We start from the raw sequence: 25,845 nt of genomic DNA on the forward strand, positions 1-25,845 counted from the left end.
TGAACAAGTCTCGAGAAATATCTTGTGGGTGTTTTAAGTGCAATACTGCTATACATAGTAGAGAAAAGTGAGTCTAGCAGGTCTAGGAAATCAACCGGCACGTAAAAAACGCGTAGTCTGATTCTAATAGGAGTCGGAAATAAACCTCCATTTTATTCTTGATTCTTGGTCCTGATAAATTGTTTGGTTGTCATAGTTTTATATGAAATCCCCTGAGCCGCTTCATGACCAAATGCACTGAATGTACAGCTTGCTCTAATATTCAAGTGGCGGCATATTTCTATGGGGAATTTCTCCTCGTTTTCTTTCTAACCTGGATTTAGGTGGTCTTTTTGTGGTTTTTTCCAAAGCCCGAGCCTGACTGTTATTATTAGCACGTTTTTGCACATAATTACCGGCTCTGTTAACGCCAATTAATATTTTTGGCAGATATGCATTGATCAAGTTTAATTCTCTAAGAAAAACAATTTGGGAAAAATTAATTCATAGGATAAAAAGGGTAGGCTTTTTCGTCAAGGGATAGTTAAGTTCTACCGCTGAGCAGATGAATCAGTTTACCTCTGGCTGACTTTGTCCAGGATTCGGAGAAGTATCCTGGCCTCGACCTTGTTCACCTGTTTTCTTCATTTCACACGGTAAGTAATTTGTTGTTTTTCATTTCTCATTCTAACAGGAGTTTCTAACACCATTTGAAGTTGTTTAGGGGTTATAGTTTGAAAGGTTAGCTTAGAAGTTACGTGGAATTAAATCTATTGTTCTGTGAATCGAAACAATTTTGACAGTGCAATTGATCTCAATTATTATGGCATCATCAAAGTTTTTGCTATATAAATACATTCATATTTAGACATTGAATATTTAAACACTATTTTGGAGGAAATTATTAGCCCTAGAAGGCATTAATGCATTAACAAATATTCGCTAATTCATATGCATCTTGAGGAAACCAAGTTTTTTTAACCATCAATCAAATGATTTTCTATCTGGTTGAAAAGAGAATTATTATCATTTAAGAGATGAGAACAACACATCTGGAAAGTAAATCGAATAGTTCCAATTTTAAATGAACCGTGCCATGAAAATATTTCCTTAGCCATAAAATTAAATTTTTGAGCTGTCTGGAAAAGAAAAAGTATTGTTTTTAATTTATGGTCTACACTTTGTTTGATAAGAAAACAGGTAATACCTTGCGACTGATTAACCACTTTGTTCGATGGGGTTCTCTGATCCCGAGATACGGATACACCCCGCGACGCCTTTGCCTCCTCCTCGTCATGTTGACTCCTGCTGATCTGTCTGGACACCTTTGACTTGACAACCTCCTTGCATGTTGATACAGCATAGAGTGCCTCTCTGAATACCGGACCTGACAGAATGTAGAAGAAGAGGTTGAGAGAATTCTGCAGAACAAGAGCCCCGTCTCCCAAGTTGTACGCCCACTCGTGCCCACCTTTGGAAAAAACTATAATGTGCTCTAATATATGTAAAACATGCCGCAAAATTTTTGTTGGGGTCTATGCAGGTGCAACTACTGTGAAAATGGACCAGTACTGTTTTCAAACCAGCATCTCTCGCTTGCAAGCCTGATGTGCTACCCATTTACACCAACCGGTCTTATGCGCTCGAAATTGGGCGTTTCTTTATAAACCATTCTCACGTTCTTTCTTGTTCCTCAAGGCTTCTTTTCTCTATCCAAGTATAAGCTGAAAAAGTAAAGCTTCCTGTCAAGCTATGTCAGGCTTATCTTATGCACCACTTACACTAGGTTATTCTCTCTCAACCTTCCAACAACTTTTTTCTCAAAATTTATGATTGGTTCAATGGAATAGTGCCATGTTTGCAATTGAAAGAACGTGAATATGAATAAATGTGATGTTTTTGTTTTGAACACAAAAGTACCAACCTGATACATAAATTAAAAAAATGGCGAAGTATTGCAAAATGATAAATTATTGCGAAATGGTAAATTGTAAACGCACACGAACTTCACCTCAACGGACTAATTTGTCTGACTAATTTTTTGCTTTATTTCAAGGCACTGTCTTTTATAACAATACGATTCTACGCTCAAAGATACAGAAAATTATCGAATTAATAAAACAAATTCTCATTTCTTTAACTTGTTTTTTGCTTTATGACAGGTCACTGTGTTTTTTAACAGAACGATTTTACGCTCAAAGATACAGCAAAATATCGAATTATTAAAACAAATTCTAATTTATTTTCTGACCTGTTTTTTGCTTCATTTCAAGCCACTTTGTTTTAAAATAATATGTTTCTACACTCAAAGATACAGCACATTATCGAATTAATAAACAAAGTGTCATTTCTCTGCCTTATTTTTGGCTTTATTTCAAGCCACTGTGTTTTACAACAAAGATTGTCATCGCAGTCGTACAGTTTGTTTTAAGAAAGCGCTACAACTCATTCTAAATGTCAATTGCCCTCCTGTAAAAAAATAGATGTTTCTGTTAACTAATTGATGACCAGATGTTCCTGGTGATAGACGTTCAAAAAACTGTGCTCATATTTGTTATGAAAAGTTAACAATTTTTTTTGAAAATGAACATTTAAATTTCAAACGTTCTGTGATATATTTTAACTTGGTTTCAACTTTTGGATTAACTCTGGGTTTAGAAACTTGTTTACGTGAATCGGACAAAGCGATCTGTTTTTTTAATCTTTCTACTCGATTACAAATTACTTAATTGCAAGTTTGCAAAAGGCTTGTTCCTGCAAGATTCCAAATAAAGTAGCTAAGCAGGACATCAGCAGGGGACACAAATGAATCAAACAGCTCTAACCAATAGTCATCCTGATCAAGAATAGGTTTGATCTGAATAATTTTTCTAAACACTGAAAAAACTGGCAAGAACAATCGTTGGTGTCTTTCGTCTGACTTGGAACTATTTGCAATAAAGTTTGCATTCTGACGACAACCAAAATATTATTTTGAAACATGTGCTAACGCCAACGCCAAAAAATGAGCTGTGATCATGTTGCATCAAAGATTTTTGCGACCTGCATTTTGCCATCAATGGTTGTTTTAATTTTGTACGCATTTTATTTTTCAAAATATTCCTACAGATTTTACCGAGAAAAAAGTTATTGTCTTTGAAATAAGAATAAAGCAAGCTTAATTTCTATAACTGTTGCCCTTGTTTCTTATGTTACTGATTCATTAATTGAACAAGCAAAAGGTTTATTATTGGTGAGCAAAAACGAGAGACAAATTCCTTGGGAATCTTTAAATCAGAATGACAGTTGAATATAGGTCTTATGTTAGCTGAAGAAGGCACCATTTTTTAAAAAAACATTTAATATTTTTAAAACAGTCAAGCTTTTAAACGACTGTCTAAACTGATAAATGCATCGGAGAAGAGTGGTTTGGCCCTGTCAGCTGCTGAGGACAGGAAGTACAAACAGTAGGCTCAAAAATGTTTTGAAGTGGGAAATCAATTCATCCCTCTGGCTTTCGAATCGTTTTCAGAGACAGTTCGTAAGACCCTTAAACGAATCGCTACTATGGCTGATGAAAAGAGGTTTGCAGTCGGCGAGGTTCTCGTTAACTTTCAACAGATTATCTCAATCAGCCTCTTTTACAGCAATTTGGGGGTCCGAAATCGTGCTCCCTGTAAGGGATGCAAGATTATAGACATATATGAAACGCGAGCAAATCTTTGATTCCTTATCCTACCAGTTAAGAGGCGAGTCGGCTTTGAGAATTGTGTCACCCATGAGCGTAGACAATCTAATCTGATATGTTTTTTTTCGACTAACCAAATTTTTTTTCGACTGACCCAACGAGGAACTCAAAATATTTTGTTTTATCATACGGGTTGTAAATCAGTAGAGGGAAAACTCTGAATGCAAGAACAGGAAGTATTATCTGAAACAACTTTTTCAAGAAGGAAGCGATTGTGATTCCATTGGTGATTCTGAAGTCGTGATGATAACAATGATCGTTGATGAACCAAGATTTTCTAATTGTAAATATTCCACTAAAAACAGTCTAAACAACAATAACAGGATTTTTGGAAAAAAACATTTGTGTGCAATTTTTGCAAAAACTATGCTGAGAGCGTTCAATTTATGAATGAAATACAGAGAAAATCTCCACAATATGCGCCTCTTAGGTAAGAGTTGCGAGTACATACGTTCCTGAGATCTCAAATTTATGTATGAAACGTCCTGGATACTGTGCTGAAATTTGTAAAAATGTAGAAAGGTGCAGGCAATTTTTTTCTGCAGCCGCTTCAGTACTTAAATAAACTCTCAAAACCTTCATTTTTCTCACACATTTCTTACATAATAGCCACGCATTCATTGGATTTCTTTACTCCGCTTGTATCGGCTCACGCATGGAAGGGAGTGACTAGTAAAAAGTAAAAAGAGATGTACCTGCAGTGTAGAGTGCAGATCCTACAACATTAGTGGATCCAAGTATGATGTAAGAAGCGACTAGTGCCATGATCATTCTTCTGAAACCAGCCTCTACTCTCAGTCTTTCAGCTGAGTGACGCTTGTTCCTCTCGACTAAAACACACTTTAACGCACCACCCACAACAAACCAAACATACAAAACGACTATTAAATTTTTAGAAGAAATGTTATTATTTATTATGTGTCAACAAAATTTTTTGAAGAACGTTTGTAAGCGCTTTTCGTCATGACATTATTATTGGTTAAAGTAGTTCGCTTAAAGTTAGACCAAATTTAGTGATTTCGAGCAATAGGCAGTTTCAAGCAAATTTGCTTGATTTTGTACGTAAAGTCCACTTTAGGACTTAATACACGGGCTCCTTAGTAAATTTTAATCTCTTTTTGTTCAATAAAAAAATAATTGATGGTTTAAAGTTTTTTAAACGGTTTTAAAAAGCGATTTTTTTGAATTAAGAAAACAATTGATCTCAATCTTGAGGGAAGCGAATTAGTAGACCGAAGCGATTTGAAGCCTCTCGGTAGTCTGCCAACCAAACTCGGAAAACAAAATTATGTCGAATAAATTGATAGAAAGCAAAATGCTAAAATTTGGCTTTCGCGGTACCGTATATCTCATCAAAATTCTAGACTGTTTTGAACATGGTTGATGTAAAGTGTGTGCTTACCTTTGACCCAGCTTGACTTGAAGTTTGACTTGAAGAGTTTGATTTTTCTTGACTTGAAGTTTGTTCAGATTTGTATTAAAGACTCCATTGTATTAATTTTGCGCATATTTACCTGCTACCAGTTTTATTGAATCTGACGTACAATAATTTTTTTAAAGAAAACTACCTTTAAATTGAATCAGATTTTTCAAGAAATTGTGATTATTTCCGTTGAGCTATTTTGACTTCTACGAGTGAATAAATAGGTTTAGTTTGAGTTGATTTGAAAGATGCTTAGTAGATGTTGTTTTATATGTGTTTTTGTGATGCTGGGACTTCTTTTTATATTTTTCAGCTGATTTCTTTGCAGGTACTTTGTTCCTGTAAAGGACACGTTAGGGTCATGAGTTAGGGTTCTCTACGACCATAACGTGACCCACGATCACATTATTCTTCAATTTCATATCATTTAGACAATTTTCTGGTGCATTTGACGCTATACTTGTACATCCGTGGAATTCAAAACTCAACTTATAATGTACTCATGAACCACGAAAATGCACTAAATTTGATCAATGTGACGATTTCTTAGGCACAATTAATGACAATCCCTTTGTAAGAAACGGCGAGCAAACAAAGATTCAATGTAAGAAATGATGAAAAACGACGATTCACATGTAAAAAAGATGATTCACGTGTAAAAAACGACGAAAAATGACTATTCACCTATTCACATGTAAGAAACGACGATAACTACGATCCACTTGTAAGAAACGACAAAAAACGACGAAAAAATGATAATTTCTTATAAGTGGAGAACGACGATTATCACATAAGGGCTTTGAAGGTTTTTTGTGTAACAAAACGACGAAAAGAGGGCGATTTCTTACAAGTGAAAAACTCTCCTCAACTCGGGTAGTACCTTTAATTACTACATTTGTAATTGCTTCATTTGTAATTAAAAAAAATTGCTTATTTGTTATTTACAAATACAAAAAATAGCGCGGTGTCGCCCGAAAAAGTAACTGGCTCAATCTCAAAGGAGAAAAATTCTGGAAAAAAGATGACAGTTTATCAGATCCTATCCATAGTTAAATAGAGATAAAACTATGAATTAAAATAATATGCCGTGGTTAGCTTTAACAGATTTTAAAATATTTCTATTTGAACTGCAGGTGTAAACTAAACTGTCTGTAAGTCAAGCGAAGCGATCTACCTTCTCATTGCTTAACTGCAAACTTTCTTAACAGTTTGTTTTCCCGGGGTCCAAAAGAGTAGACAAGCAAGCCATCAAAAGGGGAAGGAAGCGGTTAAATAGAGATTTTATAAAGAGTGCTGGGACAGAAAAAATTGTGAGAATGTGGAATATTGATATAGGTATTGAACATTTAGATCTGGCAGTGTTGAGATGTATCATGAATAGGATAGAGAATGTGAGAATGAAGAATCCAGGCACTATGAAGTACAGGATATAGATCTGCACATTGAGATACACAAATAGAAGCATCTCTGGTACCACATTCCCAAACTCCAACACACACTCTCCGTCCACCTAAGTACACCATAAAAAATATATTAATCAACTCATCAACATACATATCATAAGAACCTTTTAATTTTAATTTGGTTTATCAGCGTTTGCTGGTTTTTGGAAAACGTTTGAACGAGGAAGAGTCTGAAGCATAATAAATGTATTCTTTTGAAAAAAAATATTGTCGTCTTCTGAATTTCTAACTAGGCTAACAATGAGGGGGAGTTGTCGCCCAGAAGATCGATCAAACTTAATTATAACCAACACCGAAGGTTTAAAAGAAAATGATGAAGCAAGCGCTACCTTGTCTCTTTTCCGAGTTTTTCCCCTCGTTCACTCTTGCAGGCTGTTAAAAATGATTTCTCCCAAAAGACGTTAAATTGAATAGAGAACACCAGCACAAATGTAGAATCCACAGTAAAGAGATGCAACTCTCAATCAGCTAACAACTTGAGACAAAATCAACTGCAAAAATTTTGGATAAGTTCAATGTTTTATCGTGATTCACTCGCAATATAATTAACCAAGTTGCCCACAGTTTCCTAACTGGTCTTGCAGCTCTACTGACAATTTTGAGTTTAGTCCCACTAAACCAACTGCTCACTAGCTCAGTATTTTCTCTCTCTCTCTCTCTCTCTCCTCTGTTACTTCAATTTATACTCAACCAATACGCTCTTATCTTAAGCAAACAAACCTTAATCTCTTAAGTAAACATTGCAACTTACACTCGAAATGGTCACATTCTGTAAGAGGGTTTTGTTTGCTATGCAAACAACCAATATCAAACTATGCTCTGTCATTCAACTGCTTCCAACCATTGTTGAACATTCTCCTTATCTTAAGTACACGAACTTTGGACTCTTATGTAAACAAACCCCTCCAATTTATCTCATATATGCACTTGACATGTCAATCAGTGATTGCTCAGTAAACATTGAATTTCGGTCTGAAAAGTTCTTATACCTCTATTTCCGCTATAAAATTAATTAGCTGCAATCAATCCCTGTCAAAAACCATGTGTTGAATAAATAACTAAACTCAACCCCAAAGCTAAGAGCAATCGCCATTCTGAGCTTTCTCAGCATTTCATGCAATTCCCTGTAATTATACATGCCAAAAATTCTAAAATTCCTAAAAGCCCACAATTTGACCTCCAGGGGTCAATCAGGGGTCAATCATCAAAGATTCGTGGTCAAGTTGATAAAAACTAATTATTTTCATGGAAAATCCTATCACAGTTGCACCTACCCAAAAAATTTCATAGCTTAACTCCCACCAGAACACGATTAATAACCGCGCACACTTTTCATCGACCGCCCGGATGACCCCAAATTTCCAAACTTAATAACTTGCGAAGTAGTGGTCAAAACGTCTTCGGGTAAATTTTTGTAGTAACTATAGGGTGCCACCAAATTGCCTGCCAAGTTTCATGACCAACGGATCAGCCGTTGCGAGTCGTTTGCAATTTAAAAATTTTTAACGAGTCGTGGGTGCCGAAACCCGAAAAATTCGAGTTCGTCAAAATTGACCGGGGTGGTTATTTTTTGTCACTAACTGTCTCAGGTTATCATATCAATACCATTTCAAAGTCATTCGGCCGCTCAAAAAAGCCAATTTCCGGTTTTCGGCACTCGGGTTATCCCGAAGCAACGACTTCCGGCCGGAATCTGGTACTGAAAATACCACCAAACGAAAGCCCTTGAAAAGTTACACTAACCCTCCAAAAATCATAGGGCTACTACCAATACTCCACGAGCAATTCAAATTTTACGTTCCGCAGCACCGGCGTGCGCTGGTTCCGTGCAGGTTGGTGTGGGGTCAGATCTGACATTAGAATCGGATTCTTCGTACCCAAATTAGTCTATCCCCCAATTTTCAGGTCAATCCGACGTTAACTTTTCGAAAAAATACTATTTCAATTTAGGTGCTAACTACATTCCTGTGATAATTACCAATATACTCAAAAATCGCCATTTTACATCCTAAACCCTTCCCAAGATCATGCAAAAACATTAATTCATACGTGCAGGACATTACAATTGATTAATCGCCTTATTTCTGACTCAAACATTCATATTTCACAGTAAAATACCTAAAAACCTTCAAATCACACTACTTCCGGTGTTAATAGCTGGAGGGTGGGTGGTCGGATTCGCCTGAAAATTATTCTCGCAATAGAGGACCACTAGGGGTACCTCCCCATCATTTACCAGTTATCAACCAATAACTCCTTCCCATCCCAGGGGGGGTCGGAAATCTTTTTACCGGTAGGGTATTTGGAAAACTGATAAATTGCCTTTTTATTTACTTTAAGTCAACAAAACTCTCATAAATTTCTTCCACAACTTTCTAAACTATTCCCATGATTATCCAATACATTACTGCACCAGTACATGCTAGTACGACTGCTTTATACCGTTAAATCATCCATACACTATCAAATTTTTACTTAAAATATTAAAAACCGTCGAATAACCCCCTTTCCCGTGCAAATGAATCTGATCGAAAAAAGTTTAACCGGCAGTTCATCCCTATTATATTTGGACAATCATTAGAGGAAATTCCCCACAAAATTTCAAAATCCAATGACGAATAAAACTTACAGAATTGAGGGTACAAGGTTTGGGGATGCCCATTATTTTGTAAATCCGAAATCACACTTTTAGTTTGGTTCAAATTGAAATTACAATTCTGTTCAAGGTATCTAGTTCACTTCAAATGTTCGCTCTCTAGTTTTCTTCTAAAGTCCAATCACTCATTTCGACTTTGGCCTGATAAACAGACACAACTTTGCTAAGTAAATGAAATATATCGACAGCTCAATAGGCTTCTGTTCATCAATTTGTTTGTTTAAGATATAGCACTCAACTCTCCTCTCTGGCGCCTTCGATACAATAACCCTTTACGAAAGAATGCTTATTTCAAACACCTTATTAACTTATCTAATTTGACCTAAATTCTCTAACTTGCAATATCTGGTTACAACAATTTCTATTGAGTTTATTCTTATGAGTTCTACACTCCTCCCTCCTAGATTATTATTCTCCCGAATAGTTGCAAAACCTTATCCTGTGACCCGATAAACTTACTCCTACGTACTTTAGTAATAGTCGACCTGGTGAAGTGAACCACCTATGTTTAGCTCCGGGTTAAAATAAACTAACTGCACCAAAATTTGAATAGCGGTTGATTAAATCAGATTTGAAAACACTTTCTCATTTTTCACATTTTAACATATTCTACGTAATTCATCAACATTGATTCTTGATCAAACTCTATTGCCTCTGACAAACATCCTCCCTGGGAACCCTAAAATCACTTAAAATTAAAAAAAAAAGAGAAATCCTAAAATTAGATCTACCAAATCTACAACTTTCCCTCTTTTTTTACCTTACGGCTATAGTTCCTTAAATTTTTCCTTACGGCTATAGTGCTTGATCAAATTGTCCTAATAAACCGAATAAAAACAATGTAGGCAAAAATTGATAAAAAAAAGGCTTGAATAACTCAGCTGTCAACGTCCCTCTCATCATACAATCGTGCATCTGTACATGAAAGCCTTCTTCTTCTGATGTTTGAATGGATGTCCACCTCTTCTTCCACTGTTGTTGACATTTCTTCTGTAGTCCTGCCACGACTGCTGTCCTGATGCTTCCAAACGGCTCCACCTCTCCTTCTGGCTCAATGCTGCGTTTTCCAGCAACAGCCTTGCAATCTCCGGAAATCGTGATGCAATCGTTCTATCCACTTTCTTCTCAACTTCCAACGAAAACACGCTAGAGTCCTCCCTCCTAGGCTGTTGATCATCATGAACCCAATCGCTCAAACCTGTAACCATTGACTTCTGATAGTATTTCCCTGTTCTGTCAACTCCAGTACTGTCCCCTTGATGCTCATCCGTTGGTTCGACCGAAAAACTACCATTAAGCTGATTTTCATTCAATTGCGATTGCACCCATTCCTCCAGCTCCTTTCTCAACTGTGCAAAATCACTGCGGTCACCTGCTGCCTTATCGTTTTGAACCTTCTGTGTTTCACCTACCAACTGCCCATCAGTTCCTCCTGAACTTGTCCAATTCTCCAGTGTCCACAGTGCACTCAGTTGTACACAATTGTGTCTCATCACCCACATTTCTTGAATAGCAGAACTTCTGGTATGACCCTCCTGTCTTTAACTCCATCAAGTCCCAGGCTCCTAACATATCGTTTCTGCTAGCTTTTGATCCCACCGCCAAAATTGATCGCTAATGCAGTTACATTTTCGCATGCTACTGAAATCAAACTCCCAGCAAAACCTGTCTCGCTTCTCGAATCGTTGTCATCAAATTCCTCTACATCCGAAAAATCTGTATCCGAAGCATCTTCAAACAAATAGTCATCATCCGACTGTTCATCGCTTATCTCCTCAGACTCTGGTGACAGTAAACAATTGTTTTCCGTAGCAAGTTGCTCAACTGGTCCACAAGACTCAACTCTCTGCTCAATGACTTTTTCTTCTGTCAGAATTTCTCTGAATCCACTGTTTTCATATTCTCTCAGTGCTGCTCTAGAAATTTGCTCATTTGTTTGACCACAAACTTCCTCCGTGAACTCCGCCTCAGTTCCATTTTGCACTTCATCGCCGCAATCTGGAATTCTTATTCCACTACCACTTTCAGCAACTCTCTTATCTGCCACTTCTCCGAACAGATCTTCACTAAAGGCTTCTTTTCTTGAGACACCACAGCTGGACCCAATGCCAAACCCTTCAGAACTTTTGCCGGGCGGCCGAATTTCATTCATTAAAGAAGTATCAACGCTACTACTTGTATCAATTACGTGCCCTTGAGCATACTGCTGTCCCGTTCTCTGATCCAAAGTGTCACTGGTTCCAATGAATTTTGCCCTACTTCCCGCTTTCCCTCTAACGAACATATTATAGCTTCGCTCAAAAAGAAGTGGATTGTCGGACAAGCGTATATCAAACTGATACAACGTCTCTGCCAGTGTCCATGCTTGCTTCCCTGGAGTCGACCGCCAATAACCTCTTGTTAAATCACTTACTGCATTCAAGGCCCACCCACACAATTTTGTAGGTAACCATTTCATCATCTCTTCTTCAGTCCATCTCAACTTCAAGCCAGTGCTCAAATAATGTTCGCGCCAAACCTCCCAAGTTTCGTAGCCTGGTGAAGGAAAACGCTTCACCAATTGATAACCAAACATAATCAAAATATTGGTAACCCAATTTTAAAATGTAAGTCAAATTTCGTTGTGCTCTCAGCAGTTTCACCGACAAAAAATATCGCACGCTCTCCAAATAATCAGAAAATAATCCACAGCAAAATGTAACAAAGAAACGAAGCCCACCCAGGAGCGCCACTGTCGTCTTCTGAATTTCTAACTAGGCTAACAATGAGGGGAATTTGTCGCCCAGAAGATCGATCAAACTTAACTATAACCAACACCGAAGGTTTAAAAGAAAATGATGAAGCAAGCGCTACCTTGTCTCTTTTCCGAGTTTTTCCCCTCGTTCACTCTTGCAGACTGTTAAAAAAGCTTTGTCCCAAAAGACGTTAAATTGAATAGAGAACACCAGCACAAATGTAGAATCCACAGTAAAGAGATGCAACTCTCAATCAACTAACAACTTGAGACAAATTCAACTGCAAAAAATTTGGATAAGTTCAAAATTTTATCGTGATTCACTCGCAATATAATTAACCAAGCTGCTCACAGTTTCCTAACTGGTCTTGCAGCTTTACTGACAATTTTAAGTTTAGTCCCACTAAACCAACTGCTCACTAGCTCAGTATTTTCTCTCTCTCTCTCTCTCTCTCTCTCTCCTCTGTGTTACTTCAATTTTGACTCAACCAATACGCTCTTATCTTAAGCAAACAAACCTTAATCTCTTAAGTAAAACTTGCAACTTGCACTTGAATTGGTCACATTCTGTAGGAGGGTTTTGTTTGCTATACAAACAACCAATATCAAACTATGCTCTGTCATTCAACTGCTTCCAACTATTGTTGAACATTCTCCTTATCTTAAGTACACGAACTTTGGACTCTTATGTAAACAAATCCACTCCACTTTATCTCATGTATGCACTTGACATGTCAATCAGTGATTGCTTAGTAAACATTGAAATTCGGTCTGAAAAATTCTTAAACCTCTATTTCCACTATAAAAATAATTAGCTGCAATCAATCCATGTCAAAAATCATGTGTTGAATAAATAACTAAACTCAACCCCAAAGCTAAGAGCAATCGCCATTCTGAGCTTTCTCAGCATTTCATGCAATTCCCTGTAATTATACATGCCGAAAATTCTAATATTCCTAAAAGCCCACAATTTGACCTCCAGGAGTCAATCGGGGGTCAATCATCAAAGATTCGTGGTCAAGTTGATAAAAACTAATTATTTTCATGGAAAATCCTATCACAGTTGCACCTACCCACAAAATTTCATAGCTTAACTCCCACTAGAACACGATTAATAACCGCGCACATTTTTCATCGACCTCCCGGATGACCCCAAAGTTCCAAACTTAATAACTTGCGAAGTAGGTGTCAAAACGTCTTCGGGTAACGTTTTATAGTAACTATAGGGTGCCACCAACTTGCCTGCCAAGTTTCAGGACCAACGGATCAGCCGTTGCGAGTCGTTGGCAATTTAAAAGTTTTTAACGAGTCGTGGGTGCCGAAACCCGAAAAATCTGAGTTCGTCAAAATTGACCGGGGTGGTTATTTTTTGTCACTAACTGTCTCAGGTTATCATTTTAATAACATTTCAAAGTCATTCGGCCGCTCAAAAAAGCGAATTTCCGGTTTTTGGCACTCGGGTTGTCCCGAAGCGTGGACTTCCGGCCGGAATCTGGGATTGAAAATACCACCAATCGAAAGCCCTTGAAAAGTTACACTAACCCTCCAAAAATCATAGGGCTACTACCAATACTCCACGAGCAAGTCAAATTTTACGTTCCGCAGCACCGGCGTGCGCTGGTTCCGTGCAGGTTGGTGTGGGGGTCAGATCTGACATTAGAATCGGATTCCTCGTACCCAAATTAGTCTATCCCCCAATTTTCAGGTCAATCCGACGTTAACTTTTCGAAAAAATACTATTTCAATTTAGGTGCTAACTACATTCCTGTGATAAATACCAATAAACTCAAAAATCGCCATTTTACATCCTAAACCCTTCCCAAGATCATGCAAAAACATTAATTCATACGTGCAGGACATTACAATTGATTAATCGCCTTATTTCTGACTCAAACATTCATTTTTCACAGTAAAATACCTAAAAACCTTCAAATCACACTACTTCCGGTGTTCATAGCTGGAGGGTGGGTGGACGGATTGGCCTGAAAATTATTCTCGCAATAGAGGACCACTAGGGGTACCTCCCCATCTTTGACCAGTTATCAACCAATAACTCCTTCCCATCCCAGGGGGGGTCGGACAACTTTTTACCGGGAGGGTATTTGGAAAACTGATAAATTGCCTTTTTATTTACTTTAAGTCAACAAAACTCTAATAAATTTCTTCCACATTTTTCGAAACCATTCCCATGATTATCCAATACATTACTGCACCAGTACATGCTAGTACGACTGCTTTATACCGTTAATTCATCCATACACTATCAAATTTTTACTTAAAATTTTAAAAACCGTCGAATAACCCCCTTTCCCGTGCTAATGAATCTGATCTAAAAAAGTTTAACCGGCCGTTCATCCCTATTATATTTGGACAATCATTAGATGAAATTCCCCACAAAATTTCAAAATCCAATGACGAATAAAACTTACAGAGTTGAGGGTACAAGGTTTGGGGATGCCCATTATTTTGTAAATCCGAAATCACACTTTTAGTTTGGTTCAAATTGAATTTCCCATTCTGTTCAAAGTATCTAGTTCACTTCAAATGTTCGCTCTCTAGTTTTCTTCTAAAGTCCAACCACTCATTTCGACTTTGGCCTGGTAAACAGACACAACTTTGCTAAGTAAATGAAATATATCGACAGCTCAATAGGCTTCTGTTCATCAATTTGTTGATTTAAGATATATCACTCAACTCCTTTCTCTGGCGCCTTCGATACAATAACCCTTTACAAAAGAATGCTTATTTCAAACACCTTGTTAACTTATCTAATTTGACCTAAATTCTCTAACTTACAATATCTGGTTACAACAATTTCTATTGAGTTTATTCTTATGAGTTCTACAAATCCGTCCCGGCCAACGCCTCAGTAATCTAAATCAAACTTCGACAATATTGTTCAATAAATGTCCAAGCTAGTCTAATTCACGATGTGTATAACCTTATGTGTATACAAAAGACTGAACGTCTGCAGAATGTGTTTTCGCCTAAAACAGCAAATCATTTCCATATCAGCACAATATTGGTCAGGTTAGGTTCGCTTGTTTTTGAATTGCGGCATGCTTTATGAGCGCAAAATATGGAAGTATAGAGCGTTTCAAAACGCATGTTTTAAAAAATGAAATGAGATACTAAAGAGGGTCAGGAAAGAAGATAAGGTCCAAAAGATCAACAAAAGAGGGACAGCAAAGAACGAGAGAAAAGATTGAGAAAAAAAAGAAAGAGCGAACACAAAGCGAAATAGAGAAAAGGAGAAAAACCAAAGAAAAAGACGGGAAAAGCAAGAGAAGTAAAATGAAAAAAAAGCAAAAAGAAAGAAGAGAAGAGCAAAAGAAAAAAAAGAAAATCAAGTGAAAGCAGAGCGAATAACTAGAAAAAACAAAAAATGGAGAAAGAGAAAGAGAGAAGGAGGAGTAAGCGAAAAAAGAAAGAGAAAATAAGGAAAAAAAGAGAAAAAGAAGAATTGCACAAAGAGATAAGGAGAGAGAAAGAGAAAGAGAGAGGGAGAAAGAAATAAAGAAGAAAGAAAGAACAATGAATAAACATTAAGCGGAAAGAAAAAAAGAACGGAAAAAGAACCAACTTCCCAGTTTTCCACCGGAAATTATGCGTCTTTATCAGCCTGTAGTTGAAACCATGCCCCTCGTTTAACAGCCATAGGCCTAACCACTTACGCTACCGATGCCTACTTTCTATTGAAATTTCTACATAAGCACAATTTTGACCAATGGCTTTTTGTCTCGCTCGAATTTGCTAGGCTGAAAGGTCAATTAGTACAAAAACATTTGCAGATCAGGAAATTAAGCGTGTTCGTGTAGGCTGCATGTTTAACGATCGTTAAAAGTTGTGAAGATAGGAGCGTTGTTAACCATTGCTTTCGAGTGCGACTTGTATTTAATATATTAGAAATAGAAAAATAATTATTAGAAGGCAAAGAAAGAAGGGAGCAAGAAGGAAACACAGTAGTTGATGAAAAACAAGATTCACCATTTTTGAGCCAAAAACAGAAGCTGGAGCGGTGATAACCATTGCGTTCAAGTGCGATTTTACTGTAATATAACAGATGAGAGGGAGAGAATGAAATGGAGAATAAAACAAAAGATGAAGGAATAAACAAAAGAACGAAAAGAAGATACAACTAACAAATGAAAGCAAAGAAAGAGGAAGGTTGCGCTACGAACACCTGTTTCTGTTGTCTATCGAACCGGCTACATACGAAAAATAATGGTCAATGGCTTTTTGTCTCGCTTGTCTTTGCTGATCTGTATGCTTAATGAGCGAAAAAACAATGGCAGATCAGGCACGTAAGCATGGCCGTGTAGGCTGCATGTTTAAGGATTGTTAAAACGTTCAAGTGCGACTTACATTTAATATATTAGATATAATAGAATCAACAAGAAGGAAAATAAAGAATGGAGCAAGTAGGAAACACAGTAGTGGATAAAAAATAATATTCACCATTTTTGAGACAAAAATAACAGAAGCCATTTTTCGCACCAAGTCGGGCTCGAACCCATGCCCCTCGCCTCACAGTTACAGGTCTAATCCCCTGCGCTACCGATGCCTGTTTCTGTTGTCTATTTAACTGGCTACATACGAGAAATATTGGTCGATGGCTTTGTGTCTCGCTTGTTTTTTCAAGCTGTATGCTGAGCAAAAAAAACATTTGCAGATCAGCCACTTAAGCATGGTCGTGTAGGCTGCATGTTTAAGGATCGTTAAGATAGGAACGTGAAGATAGGAGCCATGTTCACCATTGCGTTGAAGTGCGACTCACATATTAGATTTTTATTATTTTTTCTTTATTAATCGGCATGAAATAATGAATATTCCCATCCGTTTGTTAGCTCTTAAACAACTGCAAGTGTAAATTAATGTTATGCTCGTCTGAATCCTTTTGCACATCAGTACTGCTTCAGAAATTTAACAATGTCAGTTTTTTGGTACGCCAGAGTTCACAAAAATTCGCCTTCAACTCTATCTCAATGTAGTAGGACCGAAAAATTTATCGTAGATTTTGTTTTGAGAAAAAATGAAAATATTTACTGGTCTTGAAATTTGGCCAAAACACAATTATTGAAATCTCTGTTTAAACTGTACAAAAATCAAAAAGCAGAAGTTAATTAAACTGATGAGAAATTCTGAATAAGTAAGTATTGATTTTGATACAGTTTCAATTGTGGATTTACACGGTTGTGGCCAACGCTTTAATTGGACACTGCAAAACAATTTTTATTCGTTGATTGATGCCGGAACATCAGTTTATTGAATTGTTTTTCCTTTGATAACAGAATGTAATTATTGCTAAGATAATTATTTCCAATTTAATTGAAACCTGTTTTGTCTACAGTTTTCTTTACGTCATTCTCAAGAAATCATCAAAGAGTTAGACTGAAATATGCTTAAACCAAAAAATTAAAAAAGATTCTTTATTCGTTTGAACTTAGATAAAAAACATTTTTCGAAAAAAAATTGGGCACTTTAAAAAACAAGAACAATTTTTCGCTTTTTATAAAGAAAATCAATACGATTTCCCCTTCATAATCGACTTTGCGATTTTGTTTAAGTTTCATAAGTACTGGATAAAACAAGGGATTCAACCACCAGTTAATTTTGTCCCTTTCTCCTAACGCTAATCGCGCATGTCGAATCGGTCCAAATTTTACTGTTTGTTGAATCTCTTGTTTTATCCACTACTATATATTAGCTCTAAATTCACTTCTTTTATATTTTAAATCTATCATTTCTTGTCTCACTTAGTGCAAACCACTAGTACAGCGTTAAGCTGGTAATTAACTGTTATCAGACGGATAGTTTGGGTTCTATCCCCACCGACTCCGGTGGACGTCCCCAGATACTACTATAAAACTAATCAGTGAAACTGCTTCGCAGATGAGACCGTGTAAAAAGCACGTAAAACCAACTTGCGAAAAAACTTGAACAAAAATAGAAAGAAATATTGAAATAATAAAAATTTTCATATATCCCCTCAAATCAATATTTAATCAATCTAAAACTAAAACTTCCTGTCTCACTTGGTGTAGTGGTTAAATCATCGACTCTAGTTAAGTTGCTTTAGCAAACGGAAGGTTTGGGGTTCCTTCCTCACTGACTCCAGTGAACGTCCCCCGACTCTGATGTGAATTACTATGAAACTAAGTGAGATAAAAAAAACCAAATTCACAGTTCTCAAAAAAGGACACACTGTGATGGGTATACAGTCAAAAACACTGATATCGGTGGAAACACAGTGATTAGTGTCTTTCTATGTCTTCTTGAATATTATACTTATAAACATGCTCTCTAAATTGATTTCTAGTGTGACCATATCTATATCTATGAAGATAAATACATAGTCTACATTTCCTATTTCTAAATCTATATAATGATATATGTTTATAAACGTTACACATACTACATGTTAGATATTGATCAGAATCAGAATAATGATATCCCAAATGTTCTATATAATCTTTCACTTTCACCATATTTTTACAAACATAACAAGAATATTCTAATTCTTTACAGTTATTACAACATTCTTTCCAAGGTTTATTTATACACTTTTTACATTTCATTTTCATTTTTCGAAATTTTATTTTTTGATTATTTCCCTAAAAAATACATCATGTCTCAATCAACTAATACTAGTGTCATAAACTTCTGCGATATCTGTAATCTATCCTTTGAATCAAAGAAGGCTTTATACAGGCATCAATCATACGATCTCAAACATAAGGAACTATTGGAGAAAATGTTTGAGTCTGAAGAAGAGGAAATCTCGGAGAGGGTGTAAAATTTGGATGAAGATGATTATTTTATTAAAACTAAACCAGCCACCAAACCTAAAACTAAAACTGAAGAGGATATCTACACCAGAATTAAATCGGCGAAGCCATTTCACGGATATGAATGTAAAGAATGTCATGAAGAATTTAGATGTAAAGTAGCTCTAACTACTCATTCATATAGTCACAATCGCATGTATCTAGAAAACACAGAAGACTTCGATATAAACTCAAGTCAGAACATGAGAGAATTTTATATTACTGATAAAGGTGGGAATTACATTGAAGATATAGATGAAGCAACTAATTACTCTTTAGAAGAAATTAAAGACTGTTACCAGTTTCGTAAAATTAAGAGTTTTAAATATAAGATCACGGCTGAATGTGATTATAAGAAGAGAACCAAAGAAGAAGTTAAAACTACTAAAATATTTTTCAATACTGATTATATTAATAATACAGCAATCCGCGAAGCGGTTTCACCGATATATGAATATGGTGACTTCAATCGGTGGCTAGATTTCGAAAAGGAAATATATGAGGGTTATGGTTATGATTTTGAGTTTCTTGGAATAGGAAGTATTCAGTTAAACATTGAACCAACTAAAGCTTCTATTGGTAGTTATATAGATTTACCTCCAGATCTCAAAAACTCTAAATCGATATTAAATATACGTAGTTATAAATACAATTGCTTACAACTAACTATAACTGCTTGGCTACATCCCGCCCCACACCATGCAACTCGAGAAAGTAAATACGTAGATAAACTAATTGAACCAAGACAACAACATGAAGATTATATTGCTTATATAATAAGAATACAGAAATTGTATAATATTAATATTTGGGTATACACACCTTGTGGTAATGGTAAAATAGAATTGTTTAAACAAGTGGATGATTTTAGTAAAGATAGAAAATATGTAAGAACACTAAATTGGAGTAATGGTCAAATAGAACACTGTGCCCTAATAAAAAATATAGAAACCTTGTTAGAACGACCAAATAAAAACAACATTAGATATTATTATTGTAATAGGTGTACCTATTGGTTTAACTCACAAATTAAATATGATAAACACGAATGCAACAACTCATTCAAACCAGAGATTGTTTGTCCTAAGAAAAAACATATTACTTTTATAAATGAACACAAACGTCAGAATATAAAAAATATTATAACTGCCGATATAGAGTGTTGCAATGTTGATCCACGAAGCGGTTTCACCGATGTCTCAACTAATGATTTAAAATATGTAGTAGCTGAAAATATTCCAATAACTGTGGGTTACACCTGGCAAGGTAACTTCAAACACTACTTTGGTCTAGGCGGCATCAAAAGATTTGCTAGAGATCTGTTAGAAATAGAAACTGAGAATGATTTCAAACATAATGAAAAGATGATATTCACAGAAGAAGATAAATTATATCATGAAACTAATAACACTTGTCATATCTGCAGCAAAACATGTATTAATAAATAAGAGATCATTGTCATGAAACTGGTAAATATAGAGGACCAGCATGTAAAATATGTAATCTAAGATACAAACTTCAAACAAAACTTCATTCCAGTAATATTCCATAATGGCTCTGGCTATGACTTCAACCTACTATACAGTGAACTCTTTAAACAGAATAATGATAAAAGAAAAGTAGATAACATACCACTAGCTGCTGGTAAGTCTAAGATGTTTAACATTGGTTGTCTCAAATTCTTAGACAGTTATAACTTCTTAGCTATGCCTCTAGATCAAATGGCAAAGATATACGGATGTAAAACTAAAACATTATATCCATATAAATACTTTGGTTTGGATGATTATGACAGCGAAGCTGCCAATGGTAGCAAAGCTACCTACCAAGAAGTTATAGTTAATCTAAAAATAGAAGAATTTAAATCCTCTCTACATAATAAATTACCAACACAAGAAGAAGTAGATAACTTTAATAATGAAAACAGTAATAAAACTGGTAAAGATCTAACTATAGAGTATTTACAAAATGATGTGGAAATATTAGACTACTGCATGAATGAATATGTTAAACTAAGTATGAAAGAGTTCAAGCTCAATCCACTACATTACGTTAGTCTCCCGGGTTATAGTTTTGATCGTTGGTTAATGTCAAGCGGTGTAACATTAGATACAAAACAAGATAAACAAATGCTAGATGATTTTGTTGGAGCAAAGCGAGGTGGTATATGCGGAATAATGGGAGATAGATATATAAATAATCAGGGAACCTGCTTCGCAGATAGTAATACTAATACTAATGCTAATATTAATGATAATACTAATACTGATACTGATACTAAAACTAATACTAATACTGATACTAATACTAATACTAATACTAATACTAATACTAATACTAATACTAATACTAATACTAATACTAATACTAATACTAATACTAATACTAATACTAATACTAATACTAATACTAATACTAATACTAATACTAATACTAATACTAATACTAATACTAATACTAATAATAATACTAATACTAATACTAATACTAATACTAATACTAATACTAATACTAATACTAATACTAATACTAATACTAATACTAATACTAATACTAATACTAATACTAATACTAATACTAATACTAATACTAATACTAATACTAATACTAATACTAATACTAATACTAATACTAATACTAATACTAATACTAATACTAATACTAATACTAATATTAATACTAATACTAATACTAATACTAATACTAATACTAATACTAATACTAATACTAATACTAATACTAATACTAATACTAATACTAATACTAATACTAATACTAATACTAATACTAATACTAATACTAATACTAATACTAATACTAATACTAATACTAATACTAATACTAATACTAATACTAATACTAATACTAATACTAATACTAATACTAATACTAATACTAATACTAATACTAATACTAATACTAATACTAATACTAATACTAATACTAATACTAATACTAATACTAATACTAATACTAATACTAATACTAATACTAATACTAATACTAATACTAATACTAATACTAATACTAATACTAATACTAATACTAATACTAATACTAATACTAATACTAATACTAATACTAATACTAATACTAATACTAATACTAATACTAATACTAATACTAATACTAATACTAATACTAATACTAATACTAATACTAATACTAATACTAATACTAATACTAATACTAATACTAATACTAATACTAATACTAATACTAATACTAATACTAATACTAATACTAGTACTAATACTAATACTAATCAGGGAACCTGCTTCGCAGATACTAATGATGAAGTTATTAATAGAAATATATGGTACATAGACGCAAACAACCTATATGGTTGTGCAATGATGAAAAAGTTACCTATAAGGATTTTGAGTTTATTACTACTACTACTCTAGATGTAATATTGAATACTCCAGATGATAGTGATCATGGTTACTATATAGTTTGTGATATTGATTATACTAATGAATATAAAGAGAGAACAGAACAGTTAGCACTAATGCCTAATAAGAGAAAGATAAATGATAATGAATTGGGATACCGACAAAGAGAGAAAAGTAAAGCAAGATCAGGGAAACTGCTTCACAGATCAGAGAAATTAATCTTAGACCAAAACAACAAAACAGAATATATGGTTCATTATAGGATGTTAAAGTTCTATGTTAAGATGGGAGTAAAAGTAACAAAAATACATAGAGTAATTCAATTTAACAAGACTACATATGTAGAGATTATATACAAAACAATACAAATAAAAGAGCAACAGCTAAAACTGAAGCAGAAAAGGATGTAAGGAAACTAATGAATAACTCATTATATGAAAGAATGTGCATGAATCCTCTACACTTCTTTCAAAGTAAGTTCTTGCATGATGAAGAAAAGATAATGAAAAGTGTAAGTAAACCAACATTTAAGAATATAACTAGATATAGAGATTATAGCGAAATAGAATATATAAAGAAAAAAAAAGAATATGATTCTCCAGTATATGTAGGTGTTACTATCTTAGAATTAAGTAAATTACACATGTATGATGTATTCTATAATGTTCTACAACCATCCCTCAAAGATCTAACACTTCACTATATGGATACGGACAGTTTCGTATTAAGTTATATTGAAGGTAAAGTTAGTGATGAGCATATGAAATTAAGTAATCGAGACATACCTATAAAAACTAATAATAAAATCCCCGGCAAGTTTAAGCACGAGCTGGGAAGTAGGATTATTGAGGAATTTGTAGCATTGTCCCCCAAAACATATAGCTTCAAAAATTATCCTAAAAACACTAAAGAAAAAGGAATAAAGAAGCATAATAATGCTAGGCACATAGATTATTATGATGCATTAATGAATCAGAAATGCATTAATGATCATTAATGAATCACAGAGAACAGTAGATGAATGTAGAATACAAAAAGTTGGTGATAACATGACAACAACAAAAACAAGTAAGATTAGTCTAAACACATTTGATGATAAAAGATTATGTAAATTATATTAAAAGCTATCCTCATGATGAGAATCTAAATCTATTCAAAAGAGATTTATTAAAAATGATCCACCAAGCATCAGTGAACGAGCAAAGCTCGCGGTTTACCAAACTGCTTCGCAGATCATTAGATGGAGACAAAGACCTACTGGTTAAAATTATTCTAGAACTAACCATTAATGATGATAGAAAGTTAATTTAAGTTGCTATTATATTATATAATGAGCTTTGCTAATTTTTATAAGAAATAAATATAGACCTAATTCATTCATTACATCCATAGGGTTGGTAGTTAGTATATTATAAATCATTATCTGACCCATATATTTTTCCATAATGTCTCCCATGATTGTATTCTTATATAGTGTAGCTCCAGCTATTATATTTTTTTTTATATTCTAGAAATTTTATTATCTTCTTAGCCCCATCTACATATTTAGAATAAGTTGAAATTATTAAATCATCATGATTTGGTTCCTTAATATGATCAATAAACTCATCTATAGTATTACAACGTCTTTTACAAGCTAAACATCTTTTTAGATTAAGAGAGAAGCTGTTTTCATTATCCATTTTTTTACACTTATTATAATTTTTCAATACATATCAAATGACTAAACTAGATAAACTTATAGAAATAAACAATCTAGAAAAACAAAACAGAAGAAATAGATTAGAAGATAAATTAAAACAACAAGAATATTATGGTGAAATAGAAGAGTTATTTGATCCTCTAACCAAAACTATCAGTGAAACTGCTTCGCAGATAAACGCAAACAATGAACAGAGTTAGATAAACAAACTATGATGATTGGTGAAACTGCTTCGCAGATCGAGCAAGCCGGTTACCAGTTTAATGAAACTGCTTCCAAGATGGGTGAAACTGCTTCGCAGATTGGTGAAACGTTAAAGGGGACCATAAAGCAAACTCAAGATATAGCACCAGTTTATGTTGATACAAAAACAGCTAAATTTCTTCATGACATGGGGGCTCAAACTAATCCTCAATTAAAATTAGAACTCGTAGATTTACCTAGTAGGAGATATAAAATGAACGGTGTTGATATAACTCTAGAGCAGGGTGCATTTTTAGTTAGGGATAATGTATATGAGTTTTCAGAAGGATTTACTGATTTTCTTACTAAATCAAATGTAACATATGATGATAAGGTTGAGGAAGATGAAAACAAAACTAAAAGGTTTTTAAAGGATATTAGATATGATTTAGAAAAAGGGGATAAAAAAGCGCTAGATATAGAACAATAAAACGTATAATGGAGGTAAGAGATGATATATTTGGCAGGGGATTAAATGGCAACACAAATAATTTAGTAGAAAGACTAGAATTATTAATACTAGAAACAAAAGCTGGTCATGATGGGTTACATGATGAAATGCTAGATATATCTAAGCAACTATTATCTATGCATATTATTAATCAAAACCAACTAGATAATTTTGTTTTTAATTATGGTAAATGAGCAAGCTCACAACTTCGTTGATAGGTGAAACCATGACTACCTCCATCAGGGAACCTGCTTCGCAGATGACTACATCCATAAATAAAACGTTAGAAAAACAACAACAACAACTAGCTAAAGAAGTCTTCAGTCCTCAAATAACAAAGTTTAAAAGACAAAGAATAATACCACTATATAAAGATGAAACACGGTCAGCTGATTTAATTGATAAGTCATCTCTAAGTAATTATAAGTTTATATTAACAGTTATATATATAATCACAAAATATGCATGGGCTATTCCTTTAAAGAATAAATCTGGTTTATCTATAACTAATGGTTTTAAAACAATCCTAACAGAAGGACGAAAACCAGAAAAATTATGGGTAGATAGAGGTAGTGAGTTTTACAATAAAACATTTAAATCTTTACTTAAAGAATATGGAAAAGGCAAAGCCGCTTCAGGGATAGAGCTATATTCTACTTATAGTGATTTAAAGGCTGTAATCATAGAGAGATTCAATAGAACATTATTACACATAATAAATAAACCTATGTTCATCATGGCGATGGTAATTGGGTAAAAATATTAAATGATGCTTTTGTAACATATAACAATAGCATTCACTCAACAATTAAAATGACACCAGTTGATGCTTCTAATAGTCCTGATAAAGTTAATTACACTTTTAGGTTTAAGAATATTAAGGGTAAACTTAACGTTGGTGATTATGTAAGAAATGTAGATAAACATAATATCTTCTCTAAAGGTTACACTTCTAAATGGAATAGAGAATTGTTTAAAGTGAATGAAGTTCTAAAAACACATCCACCAACATAAAAAATAGAAGATATTAATGGTGAGATAATAGAAGGTAAATGTTACGAACAGGAATTATTAAAATCCGAGTTTGATTTTGAATCTAATAATAAAGTTTTAGAATCATTAAATATATTTCTTAAAATAAATAATGACAAGAATTAGATTCAATCCAGCTAAACATTAATCAACATCAATATCAACAAACAACTTAACACTAAGTAAGGCTCGTGGGTTATTCCTAGAAGATAA

At 34.2% G+C, this 25,845-nt stretch overlaps 1 protein-coding gene across 5 annotated transcripts in view; it reads right to left on the reverse strand.

Moving 5' to 3' along the window:
- Positions 1-464: 464 nt before the first annotated feature.
- LOC142348387 (kappa-type opioid receptor-like) overlaps positions 465-25,845 on the reverse strand; it is a 53,952-nt gene continuing 28,571 nt past the window's right edge. The window contains exons 5-8 of one of the 5 annotated variants that reach the window (XM_075399720.1): positions 6,474-6,639; positions 4,402-4,536; positions 1,187-1,366; positions 465-594 (exon numbers count right to left, since the gene is read on the reverse strand). In XM_075399720.1, coding sequence (XP_075255835.1) covers positions 524-594; positions 1,187-1,366; positions 4,402-4,536; positions 6,474-6,639 — 552 coding nt within the window. In that variant the 3' untranslated portion in view covers positions 465-523. Of the gene's footprint in view, positions 622-1,186; positions 1,451-4,401; positions 4,537-6,473; positions 6,640-25,845 lie in introns of all 5 variants that reach the window. The other 4 variants (XM_075399715.1, XM_075399718.1, XM_075399717.1 and 1 more) reach the window with 4 other exon arrangements.

Source organism: Convolutriloba macropyga, chromosome 10 (assembly GCF_964194025.1).
Source record: "Convolutriloba macropyga chromosome 10, txConMacr16.3, whole genome shotgun sequence".
In the NCBI taxonomy this organism is placed as follows: Eukaryota; Metazoa; Xenacoelomorpha; order Acoela; family Convolutidae; genus Convolutriloba; species Convolutriloba macropyga.